A 14,982-nucleotide genomic window follows, 5' to 3' on the forward strand; every position below is an offset into this window, starting at 1 on the left:
GCGCGCAGCGGACGTTTGAGCAGTGCGCAATTGCGCAGGCGCGCACCTTAGAGGGAACGTTGCTTGGCAGTCCATGTCTTGTTGAAAACACGCCATTCTTCATCAACTTTTCTCTTTTTAGCGTCTCGGGTGTAAACCGTGCATCACTTGTCGCTGCATGTGCACCTTCACTCGCAGGTTACACACGGACACACGCCCATAAATAATACTTTTCAAAATAAAAGCAGCACAGTTGTATTGTGCACACGACATAGATGTTTTTTCAACTTTATTTTGTGATTGCAGCTGTTCACATTCACTCACAATCACACACACGCATACGTCCACACGGAAGTAATACAAATAACGATTTTCAAAACAAAAGCAGCACCGTTGTATTGCACACTCGACATAGATACTTTTTAAAATTTATTTTGTAATTTATAATTGGCCTCACGCGGGCCGGACAAGGACGCACAAAGGGCCGCAGAATGCCCAGGTCTGGTCTAGTCTCTTACGTGAATGAGATAAATAATATTATTTGATATTTTACGCTAATGTGTTAATTTCACACATAAGTCGCTCCTGAGTATAAGTCGCACCCCCGGCCAAACTATGAAAAAAAATGCGACTTATAGTCCAAAAAATACGGTATTCTAACAAGTACCGTATGTCGTATTTGACTGAGCAAAGCTGGACTTTTCTAAAGCATGTGTTTGTTTTCTCGTGTCCTGCAGACGTCTGTGGAAAAACATCTTCTCCCTGAGCAGCAGGAGCGATCCTCTGAGATGGAGCAGGAGCCACAGCCACCCCACATTAAAAAGGAAGAGGAGGAGCTACAGCTCCCTCAAATTAAAGCAGAAGAGGAGCCGCAGCACTGCCATATCAATAAAGAGTATGGGCCACAACTCTCTCACTTTAAAAAGGAAAAAGAGGAGGAACTACAGCCCCCTCAAATTAAAGCAGAAGAGGAGCCGCAGCACTGCCATATCAAAAGGGAATACGGGCCACAACTCTCTCACTTTAAAAAGGAAAAAGAGGAGGAACTCACCCCAGAATTTAAAAGGGAAGACGACAAGCACCAAATTAAAGAAGAGGAGGAGTCACCGGCCCCTCAGATCAAAGTAGAAGAGGCGAAACCAGAGCCACCTTGCAATAAAGAGAAAGGGTTAACAAAGAAGAGGATGAGCCACAGCCCCTGCACACTAAAGAGGAAGAGGAGGAGCCACAAAGGCGGAAGTAAGAAGAAGGGAGAGGCGGAGCTTCCAGCTGATGGAGACCACCATCTCTTAGCTCCACTCTCAGGTAGTGAGGACACCACCTATGATGATGATGATGACTGTAAATATAAAACATGTTCTTACTGTCATAAACCTTTCAATAAGCCCAGTCATCTCAAAATACACCTGAGAACGCACACTGGAGAGAAACCCTTCGTCTGCTCCATTTGCAGCAAAGGTTTCTCCCAAAAAGGAAACTTGACAACCCACAGCAAAATACACACCGGTGAGAAACCCTACATCTGTTCAGTCTGTGGTAAAGGTTTCGTCCAAAGCAGCGTTTTGAAAGCGCACATGAAAATACACACCGGAGACCAACCGTTCTCGTGCTCGGTGTGTAGTAAGAGGTTCTCCCAGAAAGCAGGTCTGGTCAAACACACCAGTGTTCACAGCGAGGAAAAAAACTTTACATGTTCGGTCTGTGGTAAAGGCTACGTCCAAAAGTGTGACTTGAAAAAACACGTGAAAACGCACACCGGGGACAAACCTTTCAAATGCCTCGTCTGCGCTAAAGGTTTTGTACAAAAAGGCGATCTGAAATTACACATGAGGACGCACACGGGAGACAAACCCTTCGCCTGCTTCGTTTGCGGCAAAAGGTTCTCCCAGAAAGGAAATTTGATGGCGCACGCCAGAATGCACACCGGGGAAAAACCATTCACGTGTTCATTCTGCGGCAGAGGTTTTGCACAAAACTGCGATTTGAAAGTGCACACCAGAATACACACCGGTGAGAAAGTGCTGAGTTGCAGCGTGTGTGACGAAACGTTCTCCAGTAAGTACCAGTTTAAGAAACACGGGTGTGCTGGTGGGAAATGCACTGTCGAAACTTTGACTTGCTAACATCAAGACTTGTGGTTTTATTTCAGGCAAGAATGTGCATTAATATACAAAACCCGTTTCCATATGAGTTGGGAAATGGTGTTAGATGTAAATATAAACGGAATACAATGACTTGCAAATCCTTTTCAAGCCATATTCAGTTGAATATGCTACAAAGACAACATATTTGATGTTCAAACTCATAAACATCTTTTTTTGTTGCAAATAATCATTAACTTTAGAATTTGATGGCAGCAACACGTGACAAAGAAGTTGGGAAAGGTGGCAATAAATACTGATAAAGTCATCAAACACTTATTGGGAACATCCCACAGGTGAACAGGCTAATTGGGAACAGGTGGGTGCCATGATTGGGTATAAAAGCAGATTCCATGAAATGCTCAGTCATTCACAAACAAGGATGGGGCGAGGGTCACCACTTTGTCAACAAATGCCTGAGCAAATTGTTGCACAGTTTAAGAAAAACCTTTCTCGACCAGCTATTGCAAGGAATTTACCATCTACGCTCCGTAATATCATCAAAGGCTTCAGAGAATGTGGAGAAATCACTGCACGTAAGCCGCTAAGCCCGTGACCTTCCATCCCTCAGGCTGTACCGCATCAACAAGCCACATCGGCGTGTAAAGGATATCACCACATGGGCTCGGGAACACCTCAGAAACCCACTGTCGGTAACCACAGTTGGTCGCTACATCTGTAAGTGCACGTTAAAACTATCCTATGGCGTCGATCCAGATTTGAAAGGACTGTTGGCGTCGATATCAGAGCACAGTCAAAGAGGCAAAAAGAGAACATTTGGCAAACATTATTGCCTCAAATAGTCTTGACCCTCGTGTTTTATTCAAAACCATTGACTCTGTTCTTAACGCCCCTCAGCCTACATGTTTGGAACCCTCCTCTGAATTGTGCGATGCCTTTTTAAAGTATTTTATTGATAAGATGGCCACAACGAGGGCTCTCGTCGCTGTTCCGACCTCTGACCCTTCTGTCCCGTTTAACTACTCTGCTGTTTTTAATCAGTTTGAGCAAGTGACTCTGCGGCAGTTACAAGAGTTAACCAATCCTATGAAGCCCTCAGGTTCCCCCCATGATGCTGTCCCTCCTACATTTTTTAAAGAAGTGTTTTCTTGCACAGGGCAGCCTGTTCTTAACATTTTAAATAGCAGTCTGTTTTCTGGTGTGGTTCCTACCAGTTTTAAACACGCCGTGGTTCAACCGCTTTTAAAGGAACCTGGGGCCGTACTTATCAAGCTTCTTAGAGTGCCATTTTACACTTAAGTCCTGAGAATTTGCGAAATTTAGTCCTACTCTCAAACTTAAGAATAAAAGCTTTTTATCAACGTTCTTAAGTCTAAGAATCACTCCTACTCTCCACGATATTTAAGAGACCTTCAGAGGTGTCTTAAGTGGTTAGGAGTTGCCAGCAGGGGATGGCACTGAGGCGAGAGAGACGTGCGCGAACATTCAGGGAACGGAACAATGTTTTGTTTTTTTTGATGACGAGCAGCTGATCAAACGGTATCGTTTAGACAGAGCGGATATTATTTTTGTCACAGATTTAATACTTTTCGATTCCTTGTTGATTTCTGCATGTGTCTTCAGTGGGCTAGTATATATAGAGCCACCCACACCAGTTTCAAATTAGTTGCCTAATTAATGAATTGGAAAGAAAATGTTATGACAGTAGCGTATGTGTGTGGCCGTGAGGTGAGTGACGTCAGTGAGTGTGTGGGCGAGAGAAGAGAGGGAGCGGTAGCGTGAGTGCCAGCGGGGACTAGTTTGTTTTGTATTATTTTGTAGTTTATTGTCAAAATATACACTCCCATTGTCCACTTAAATATTTCCAAGATATTTCTTTATTCTTAGACAACGGATTCCCTTCCGTGATTGGTCATTTCTATGGACACAGAAATGACGTCACCTAAAATTGCGTTTACGGCACATAGTAATGTCGTAATTCAGCTCTGAGTGTGACACTTAAGATTCAGTCCTACACTTCGCTGAAAGTGTGAGTAAGACGCTTGATAACTAACTTTTAAGTACAGCTTTCAGCGAAGAATTTATTTACTCTTAAGTCAACTCTTAGCAGACTTCTTAGGAGTAATTCTGAGAAGCTTGATAAGTACGGCCCCTGGTCTGGACAGTTCCGTTTTAGCCCATTTTAGACCCATTTCTAAGCTGCCTTTTCTCTCAAAAATCTTGGAGAAGATTGTTTTTACCCAGTTAAACACTTTTTTAGAGGACTCTGATATTTTAGAAGTCTTTCAGTCTGGGTTTAAACCCCTCCGTAGTACTGAGTCAGCATTATTAAGGGTTTTTAATGACATCTTTCGAGCAACAGACTTAGGTGATCATGTGATTTTAGTTTTACTGGATCTAACAGCAGCATTTGATACATAATATTTGAATTAACCGCCTACAGCATCAAGTGGGCATCTGTGGTACTGCCCTGAGTTGGCTGAAGTCATATTTGACTAACAGGACCTTCACTGTAAATGTTGCTGGTTCTGAATCCTCTGTTGCTCCCTTAACATGTGGGGTCCCACAAGGCTCAGTTTTAGGACCACTGCTCTTTTCTGTTATTTACTTCCCCTGGGCTCAATGTTAAAGGCCTACTGAAAGCCACTACTAGCGACCACGCAGTCTGATAGTTTATATATCAATGATGAAATCTTAACATTGCAACACATGCCAATACGGCCGGGTTAACTTATAAAGTGACATTTAAAACTTCCCGGGAAATATCCGGCTGAAACATCGCGGTATGATGACGTATGCGCGTGACGAAGTCCGAGTAACGGAAGTTATGGTACCCCGTAGAATTCTATACAAAAAGCTCTGTTTTCATTTCATAATTCCACAGTATTCTGGACATCTTTTGCAATTTTTTTAATGAACAATGAAGGCTGCAAAGAAGACAGCTGTAGGTGGGATCGGTGTATTAGCAGCGGACTACAGAAACGCAACCAGGAGGACTTTGTTGGACCGCTAGCCGCGCTAGCCGCCGACCTCACCTTGACTTCCTACGTCTCCGGGCCGCCAAACGCATCGGGTGAAGTCCTTCGTCCTTCCGCCGATCGCTGGAACGCAGATGAGCACGGGTGTTGATGAGCAAATGAGGGCTGGCTGGCGTAGGTGGAGAGCTAATGTTTTTAGCATAGCTCTGTGCGGTCCGGTTGCTAAGTTAGCTTCAATGGCGTCGTTAGCACAGCATTGTTAACCTTCGCCAGCCTGGAAAGCATTAACCGTGTATTTACATGTCCACGGTTTAATAGTATTGTTGATTTTCTATCTATCCTTCCAGTCAGGGGTTTATTTCTTTTGTTTCTATATGCAGTTAAAGCAAAATGCTATCACGTTAGCTCGGTAGCTAAGTGTGTCACCGATGTATTGTCGTGGAGATAAAAGGCACTGAATGTCCATTTCGCGTTCTCGACTCTCATTTTCAAGAGGATATAGTATCCAAGGTGGTTTAAAATACAAATCTGTGATCTACAATAGAAAAAGAAGAGAGTGTGGAATCCAATGAGCCAGCTTGTACCTAAGTTACGGTCAGAGCGAAAAAAGATACGTCCTGCACTGCCTCTCTAGTCCTTCACTGTAACGTTCCTCATCTACGAATCTTTCATCCTCGCTCAAATTAATGGGGTAATCATCACTTTCTCGGTCCGAATCCCTCTCGCTCCATTGTAAACAACGGGGAATTGTGAGGAATACTAGCTCCTGTGACGTCACGCTACTTCCGGTACAGGCAAGGCTTTTTTTATCAGCAAGCAAAAGTTGCGAACTTTATCGTCGATTTTCTCTACTAAATCCTTTCAGCAAAAATATGGCAATATCGCGAAATGATCAAGTATGACACATAGAATGGATCTGATATTCCCGTTTAAATTTAAAAAAATCATTTCAGTAGGCCTTTAAGAAAGCATGGTATTTGTTTTCATTCTTATGCTGATGACACACAAATGTATTTTCCGTTAAAGAGAAATCATGCCTCTTCAATACAGCCACTACTTGCTTGTCTTGATGACATCAAGGCCTGGATGGCCCTAAACTTCTTAAACTTCAATGAAAAGAAGACAGAAGTAATAGTGTTTGGACCTAGTGGTACCTGTGAGCTTCCCCCTGTTGGCTTTGTACATTAAAGGCCTACTGAAATGATTTTTTTTTTATTCAAACGGGAATAGCAGATCCATTCTATGTGTCATACTTGATCATTTCGCGATATTGCCATATTTTTGCTGAAAGGATTTAGTAGAGAAAATCGACGATAAACTTCGCAACTTTTGCTCGCTGATAAAAAAAAGCCTTGCCTGTAGCGGAAGTAGCGTGACGTCACAGGAGCTAGTATTCCTCACAATTCCCCGTTGTTTACAATGGAGCGAGAGAGATTCGGACCGAGAAAGTGATGATTACCCCATTAATTTGAGCGAGGATGAAAGATTCGTGGATGAGGAACGTTACAGTGAAGGACTTGAGAGGCAGTGATGGACGTATCTTTTTTCGCTCTGACCGTAACTTAGGTACAAGCTGGCTCATTGGATTCCACACTCTCCTTTTTCTATTGTGGATCACGGATTTGTATTTTAAACCACCTGGGATACTATATCCTCTTGAAAATGAGAGTCGAGAACGCGAAATGGACATTCAGTGCCTTTTATCTCCACGACAATACATCGGCGAAATGCTTTAGCTACGAGCTAACGTGATAGCATCGTGCTTTAACTGCATATAGAAACAAAAAAAATAAACCCCTGACTGGAAGGATAGATAGAAAATCAACAATACTATTAAACCGTGGACATGTAAATACACGGTTAATGCTTTCCAGGCTGGCGAAGGTTAACAATGCTGTGCTAACGACACCATTGAAGCTAACTTAGCAACCGGACCGCACAGAGCTATGCTAAAAACATTAGCTCTCCACATACGCCAGCCAGCCCTCATTTGCTCATCAACACCCGTGCTCACCTGCGTTCCAGCGATCGGCAGAAGGACGAAGGACTTCACCCGATGCGTTTGGCGGCCCGGAGACGTAGGAAGTCAAGGTGAGGTCGGCGGCTAGCGCGTCTGCTCTCCAACAAAGTCCTCCTGGTTGTGTTGCTGTAGTCCGCTGCTAATACACCGATCCCACCTACAACTGTCTTCTTTGCAGCCTTCATTGTTCATTAAACAAATTGCAAAAGATGTCCAGAATACTGTGGAATTATGAAATGAAAACAGAGCTTTTTGTATAGGATTCTACGGGGTACCATAACTTCCGTTACTCGGACTTCGTCACGCGCATACGTCATCATACCGCGACGTTTCAGCCGGATATTTCCCGGGAAATTTAAAATGTCACTTTATAAGTTAACCCGGCCGTATTGGCATGTGTTGCAATGTTAAGATTTCATCATTGATATATAAACTATCAGACTGCGTGGTCGCTAGTAGTGGCTTTCAGTAGGCCTTTAAACTGTTTTTAACTTTTTTAACTGTTTTTAACTTTTAACTGATTTTTATTTAACAAAGTGTTCTTAGGGTAATTTTGTATTTGCTTTTTTTAATGTGTATTTTACTTCTGTTTTAAATTTTATTTTTTAGTCTGTCCTTTGCCTTTATTTCTTTGTGGTGTACAGCCCTTTGTTTTTCAACTGTGGTTGTTTTTAAAGGGCTTTATAAACAAAGTTGGTATGGTATGGCAAGGCGAAAACCGTTTATCAACAACACCCAGAAACGCCGTCGGCTTCGCTGGGCCTGAGCTCATCTAAGATGGACTGAGACAAAGTGGGAAAGTGTTCTGTGGTCTGACGAGTCCACATTTCAAATTGTTTTTGGAAACTGTGGACGTCGTGTCCTCCGGACCAAAGAGGAAAATAACCATCCGGATTGTTCTAGGCGCAAAGTGTAAAAGCCAGCATGTGTGATGGTATGGGGGTGTATTAGTGGCCAAGACATGGGTAACTTACACATCTGTGAAGGCACCATTAATGCTGGAAGGTACATACAGCTTTTGGAGCAACATATGTTGCCATCCAAGCAACATTACCATGGACGCCCCTGCTTATTTCAGCAAGACAATGCCAAGCCACGTGTTACATCAACGTGGCTTCATAGTAAAAGAGTGCGGGTACTAGACTGGCCTGCCTGTAGTCTAGATATGTCTCCCATTGAAAATGTGTGAAGCCTAAAATAGCACAAGGGAGACCCCCGGACTGTTGAACAACTTAAGCTGTACATCAATCAAGAATGGGAAATAATTCCACCTGAGAAGCTTCAAAAATGTGTCTCCTCAGTTCCCAAACCTTTACTGAGTGTTGTTAAAAAAGGAAAGGCCATGTAACACAGTGGTGAACATGCCCTTTTCCAACTATTTTGGCACGTGTTGCAGCCATGAAATTCTAAGTTAATTATTATTTGCAAAAAAAAAAAAAAGTTTATGAGTTTGAACATCAAATATGTTGTCTTTGTAGCATATTCAACTGAATATGGCTTGAAAATGATTTGCAAATCATTGTATTCTGTTTATATTTACATCTAACACAATTTCCCAACTCATATGGAAACGGGGTTTGTATTTAGACCACAACGAACCCACTAATGAGCTAAAGCTACATCATATATTGTGTTACTCTCAGAGTATGTTTTTGTTAGGCTGCAGAAATAGATTTAAGATAAGTGTCTCATTTGAAAAAAATACATATTTAAAAAAGAAATGATGGGTGTCAGTGCGTATTTCATTGCAATGACAGAAGGGTGAAAGTGGTAGAAAATGTGGTGATAATACTCTGATTTTTTTTTTTTAATCCACCCAATATTCATTTTTTATATTCTCGTTCACTTTTACTCCTAAGTAAGCGATTTTTTTTTAATACAAAACATTAAAAAATCAGCGGAACATGACGTCAGAAGGCTACGTCCTGAAAAAGAAAAACAGGAAATGACGTTTACCTTCGCGCATGCGTGGAACGATCGTGTCTTTCTGTACGGATGGAGTAGTCGTGACCATGACAAAAATGTGGCGATAATACTCTCTAAATGTTTCTTTTTTAAATCCACCCCATGTTCATGTTTTTATTGTTGTTCACTTTTACTCCTAATCAAGCGATTTTTTTAAGACAAAACATTAATAAAATATTGTAGCGACTGGCTACGGGGTGTTAGCCAATGGCTTGGGCTGTGGGGCGGGACTTCCGGGAGAGTGGAGGAAGTGACGTAGATGTTGGAAGGGGGAGTTCGAGTTTTGCCGGGAAAGAGGATAGACACACATTGGAGCTGTTGTGTGGTTAAACTGCATCTTGCACAATAAAGACAAGACAAACAAAGAAGTCGTACGAGCCTACATTCTTTGCTACAATATCCATAGACATCGAATTTGTATAGAAATACAAATTGTAATAATATACACATCCTTTAATTATTATCTGTATAGTGATTTGTGTACCAAATAGTATCTAAAAATGTCATACGTGAATTCATAAAAGACTAAATCATAGATTGATTGATTTTATTATTTGTTGACCATCAAGTACTTCCGGTTATTTATTTTTTTACTTTCTAAAAACTACAAGTGGAGTACAAAACCATGTGCAACTGCATGAAAACCCGCTAGATGGCGACCTCGGTCAGCTAACGAAATACAATGCTTTAAACGCAGAACACACATGACAAATCGGTGTTTTATTCCACAATTTTTTAACAGAGCGAATCATGTTAAACAATCTTAGAACACGGATGAATTACCGAGTCAAAAACAAAAGCAATGAATACGTGTTTTTTTTCATATTAATGCGCCGTAAGGGCGAGGCAATGGGACTACGTTTTATAGCGGAGGAGAAGCAGAATCATAATTTACGGCGTTGTTGGGCGGAAGTTGATTAAGGAAGTTTAGTTCATTTCGGTAATATAATTTGTATTTAGCAACGTTAGCCAGTTGAATAGATAGCTTATGTTCTCGTTTGTTAAAGTTATCTTAAACCGTAATAGCTCAATTTATTAAGCTCATTTAGAAAGTTTAAACTTGATCTGCTGTTGGCAAAGGCAACCGTGTAAACCGCTTGTTTAACGGTGTGTTTACTATTATTAAGATGCTAGCAGACGGCGTAAAGGATTTAAACTAACGGGTAAGTAAAATAGGTCAATTTAGCAACAGGTAACCTACACCTGTGCTGCTATAAAGTGACTTTAACGTTAGCCTAGGTGCGGGCATAGACATCTTCTAAGAGTACGCAGCATGGTGCGCTACTGCCTACTGGCGCTGACGAGACGCGGGGCCGCCATCTTGGAGTGGTGATCCACTCCACTCAGTGCAATTCATTTGGCAGGAGCAATGAACTGTCAGCGCATTTCATTCATCTTACCTCACTGAATACCACTGATTTTCACGCGCTTTTTTGTCATACGTGTAGCTATGATAAAGGACACATGTTTTATTATTCATAGTTTTTGATTTGATTGATTGAAACTTTTATTAGTAGCTTGCACAGTTCAGTACATATTCCGTACAATTGACCACTAAATGGTAACACCCCAATAAGTTTTTCAACTTGTTTAAGTCGGGGTCCACGTATTCAATTCATGGTACAAATATATACTATCATCGTAATACAGTCATCACACAAGTTAATCATCAGAGTATATACATTGAATTATTTGAATGATTAGGTTATATATACATGCGTATTGATCCTACATAAACAATGTATGAATACATTAGATATCTATACATCTTATAGACTGTATCTCTGTTGCTGAGTTTATTCTGTCTTGACACTTTGTATTGATATTTTGTATTACATTATTCCCTTAAATTATCATGTTTACAGTGATTGTTTTATATGTATTTTTTACGTATGTCGCTTTGGATAAAAGCGTCTGCCAAATACTTCAACGTAAACATATATAAACACCTGAAAGTCTTTGAATCAGCTAAAACCACCAATCTGTTTCACTGGATTCAGAATAAAACCAAATTCTGTCTTACCCAACAATGTTAGTATTTGAATATTGTTACTTGAAGACTTATTCCTGGTTACAATTATACTGTTAAAGTATTGTCTTATACACTGTATGACTGCAAGCTAACCAATGCTGACATGCTATTTGGGCTAGCTGTATGTACATAGTGCATCATTGTGCAATTTAATTTCCTTTACTTATGTCCTCTGTGTATTTAAGTTATATTTGTCATACATTATCTGTATGTAATATTGGCTGCATTTCTCATAGTTGTTTGCGTGCCATGTTGTTCCAGACCACAGCAAACGTTACCCAGCTTGCAAAGATTGTAATAAATCCATTAGAGGAAGACAGCCTGCCGTTTCCTTAAACTTGGACACACACATCTATACCTTTGGTCATTATAAGCCAGTAATATCCAGGATTTCCTCATCCTGTGAGAAGCCTCCATTTTACTAATGAGTTCCAGTGTTGCAAAAATGCGTAGAATAAAAATTAAAATACAACATTAATGTCAATGAAGACTTGCGTCAGCCTTTGATAGTAGGCTAATACAGCTAATATAGACACTTACATCATGTGTTGCCTTCATTATAACACTTATATAAGGCTTTTGTTTTTTGGCGGCTCCAGACAGATGTATTTTTGGTCCAATGTGGCTCTTTCAGCATTTTGGGTTGCCGACCCCTGGTCTAGTTAGCTAACATATATTACCTTCCTACACAATCTGGACTGTGGTCCTAACTTTTACCCCCTGTTGGCTTTTACAATCTTTATCTTCATCATTTATTTAAACTTTATTTTATTCAAGTATGACATTTTTAAAGGCCTACTGAAATGATTTTTAAAAAAAATTTAAACGGGGATAGCAGATCCATTCTATGTGTCATACTTGATCATTTCGCGATATTGCCATATTTTTGCTGAAATATCCTCTTGAAAATGAGAGTCTAGAACGCGAAATGGACATTCACAGTGACTTTTATCTCCACGACAATACATCGGCGAAGCACTTTAGCTACGGCGCTAACGTGATAGCATCGTGCTTAAATGCAGATAGAAACAAAAGAAATAAACCCCTGACTGGAAGGATAGACAGAAAATCAACAGTACTATTAAACCATGGACATGTAAATACACGGTTAATGCTTTCCAGGCTGGCGAAGCTTAACAATGCTGTTGCTAACGACGCCTTTGAAGCTAACTTAGCAACGGGACCTCACAGAGCTATGCTAAAAACTTTGCCGCTCCACCTACGCCAGCCAGCCCTCATCTGCTCATCAACACCCGTGCTCACCTGCGTTCCAGCGATCGACGGCGCGACGAAGGACTTCACCCGATCATCGATGCGGTCGGCGGCTAGCGTCGGATAGCGCGTCTGCTATCCACCTCAAAGTCCTCCTGGTTGTGTTGCTGCAGCCAGCCGCTAATACACCGATCCCACCTACAGCTTTCTTCTTTGCAGCCTCCATTGTTCATTAAACAAATTGCAAAAGATTCACCAACACAGATGTCCAGGATACTGTGGAATTTTGCGATGAAAACAGAGCTTTTTGTATTGGATACAATGTGTCCCAATACTTCCGTTTCAACTAGGGATAAATGTGTTAAAATGTAATATCGGAAATTATCGGTATAGGTTTTTTTATTATCGGTATCGTTTTTTTTTTGTTTTTAAAAAAAAAATAAATCAACATAAAAAACACAAGATACACTTACAATTAATGCACCAACCCAAAAAACCTCCCTCCTCATTCACAAAAAAGGGTTGTTTCTTTCTGTTATTAATATTCTGGTTCCTACATTATATATCAATATATATCAATACAGTCTGCAAGGGATACAGTCCGTAAGCACACATGATTGTGCGTGCTGCTGCTCCACTAATAGTACTAACCTTTAACAGTTAATGTTACTCATTTTCATTAATTACTAGTTTCTATGTAACTGTTTTTATATTGTTTTACTTTCTTTTTTATTCAAGAAAATGTTTTTAATTTATTTATCTTATTTTATTTTACAATTTTTTTTAAAAAGTACCTTATCTTCACCATACTTGGTTGTCCAAATTAGACATAATAATGTGTTAATTCCACTACTGTATATATCGGTTGATATCGGTATCGGTTGATATCGGTATCGGTAATTAAAGAGTTGGACAATAACGGGATATCGGCAAAAAGCCATTATCGGACATCCCTAGTTTGAACCATTGACGTCACGCGCATACGTCATCATACATAGACGTTTTCAACCGGAAGTTTAGCGGGAAATTTAAAATGTCACTTTATAAGTTAACCCGGCCGTATTGGCATGTGTTGCAATGTTAAGATTTCATCATTGATATATAAACTATCAGACTGCGTAGTCGCTAGTAGTGGCTTTCAGTAGGCCTTTAAATGTAATTAATTTAATTGACAGGAAATTCTATTATGGTCACACTCTTGTTTGCTAGCGACTACGATTTCAGTACTATTGAAGATCTTTGTTCCTTCTCAACTCTGTGGTAATATTCTTTTCACAAAATACAACCAATAGCACGTTAATGTTGAAATCTTACTTGTGAAAAGTAATCCCCCGATTCCTATGTTCAAAAAACGCTGAACACCATCTTTTGTTTTGTACCTGTCAACTGTCAGTTTAGGCTGCTCATCACCACTTCAAGATGGCGGCCCAATTTCCGGCGTCACAGCAGCTGCGTCTACGTATAAAGATGTCTATGGGGGCGGGCCTCACTAGCCAGGCCGAGTCCAGTGCGCATGCGCGACGCTCCACAAGTTGCAGCCGGGAGCGGACAAGTACAAAGAGGAGTTCTTTGGCCGGGTGCTTGGACTTCTTGGACCTGCACAGGTGGACTAAAAACTCCCCCCCCCCCGGACCCCGCAGTCCAAGCGAGAACCGGAACGAGAGGACCGAGGAGGATTCGCTGTGTTGCGTTCAAGTCCGACAACGCAGGCACCTTGCATCGGGTAAGCTTTCCACCGTCTCCTCACGCACGTTCTTTCAATGGAATACACAAACTAGTTTAGTTTGTCGTTCCCGACCACAACAATACAGCGCCGCAGTGTGTTGGTCAGGTCAGGTCAGGTTCTCTGCGTGTTCCCTGCGGCGAGCAGACGAGACAATCCCGTGAAGTGGCGCTGGAGGACTTTTTCCAAGTGTTGCGTTTACGTGCTTCCCGTGACACCTGTCGGTCATGCGTGTCGAGCGGGTTAACTTTGATCTGCATTCAAAGCAGGTCAGCGGCTACAATCTTCTTAAAGTGGGTCTGTTTTATACTTGTATTCTTGCCGCGCCATAACATGTGTCGGAAATGCGTTTATATTTCAAAAGTTGTTTTTTTTAAACTCCTCATTAGGGATTGTAGAGAGTCTGGTCCAGGGGTCACCAACGCGGTGCCCGCGGGCACCAGGTAGCCCGTAAGGACCAGATGAGTAGCCCGCTGGCCTGTTCTAAAAATAGCTCAAATAGCAGCACTTACCAGTGAGCTGCCTCTATTTTTTAAATTGTATTTATTTACTAGCAAGCTGGTCTCTCTTTGCCCAACATTTTTAATTAAGAGAGACAAAACTCAAATAGAATTTGAAAATCCAAGAAAATATTTTAAACTCTTGGTCTTCACTTGTTTAAATAAATTCATACATTTTTTTACTTTGCTTCTTATAACTTTCAGAAAGACAATTTTAGAGAAAAAATACAACCTTAAAAGTGATTTTAGGATTTTTAAACACATATACCTTTTTACCTTTTAAATTCCTTCCTCTTCTTTCCTGACAATTTAAATCAATGTTCAAGTAAATGTTTTGTTTTTTTATTGTAAATAATGATAAATACATTTTTGATTTAATTTCTTCATTTTAGCTTCTGTTTTTTCGATGAAGAATATTTGTGAAATATTTCTTCAAACTTATGATTAAAATTCAAAAAAATTATTCTGGCA

At 40.7% G+C, this 14,982-nt stretch overlaps 1 protein-coding gene across 2 annotated transcripts; it reads left to right on the top strand.

Annotated features, from left to right (window-relative positions):
- Nucleotides 1-735: 735 nt before the first annotated feature.
- LOC133631827 (zinc finger protein OZF-like) lies at nucleotides 736-14,016 on the top strand. Of its 2 annotated transcripts, none has more exons than XM_062023988.1 (2): nucleotides 736-2,034; nucleotides 13,682-14,016. In XM_062023988.1, the coding sequence occupies exons 1-2, from the start codon at nucleotides 768-770 to the stop codon at nucleotides 13,684-13,686; spliced, it is 1,272 nt and encodes a 423-aa protein (XP_061879972.1). In that variant the 5' UTR covers nucleotides 736-767; the 3' UTR covers nucleotides 13,687-14,016. The 2 variants fall into 2 exon arrangements, with proteins under 2 accessions (XP_061879972.1, XP_061879974.1); XM_062023990.1 differs by having other exon boundaries at nucleotides 736-1,284.
- The last annotated feature ends 966 nt before the right edge of the window (nucleotides 14,017-14,982 follow it).

Source organism: Entelurus aequoreus, linkage group LG17, assembly GCF_033978785.1.
Source record: "Entelurus aequoreus isolate RoL-2023_Sb linkage group LG17, RoL_Eaeq_v1.1, whole genome shotgun sequence".
Lineage (NCBI taxonomy): Eukaryota > Metazoa > Chordata > Actinopteri > Syngnathiformes > Syngnathidae > Entelurus > Entelurus aequoreus.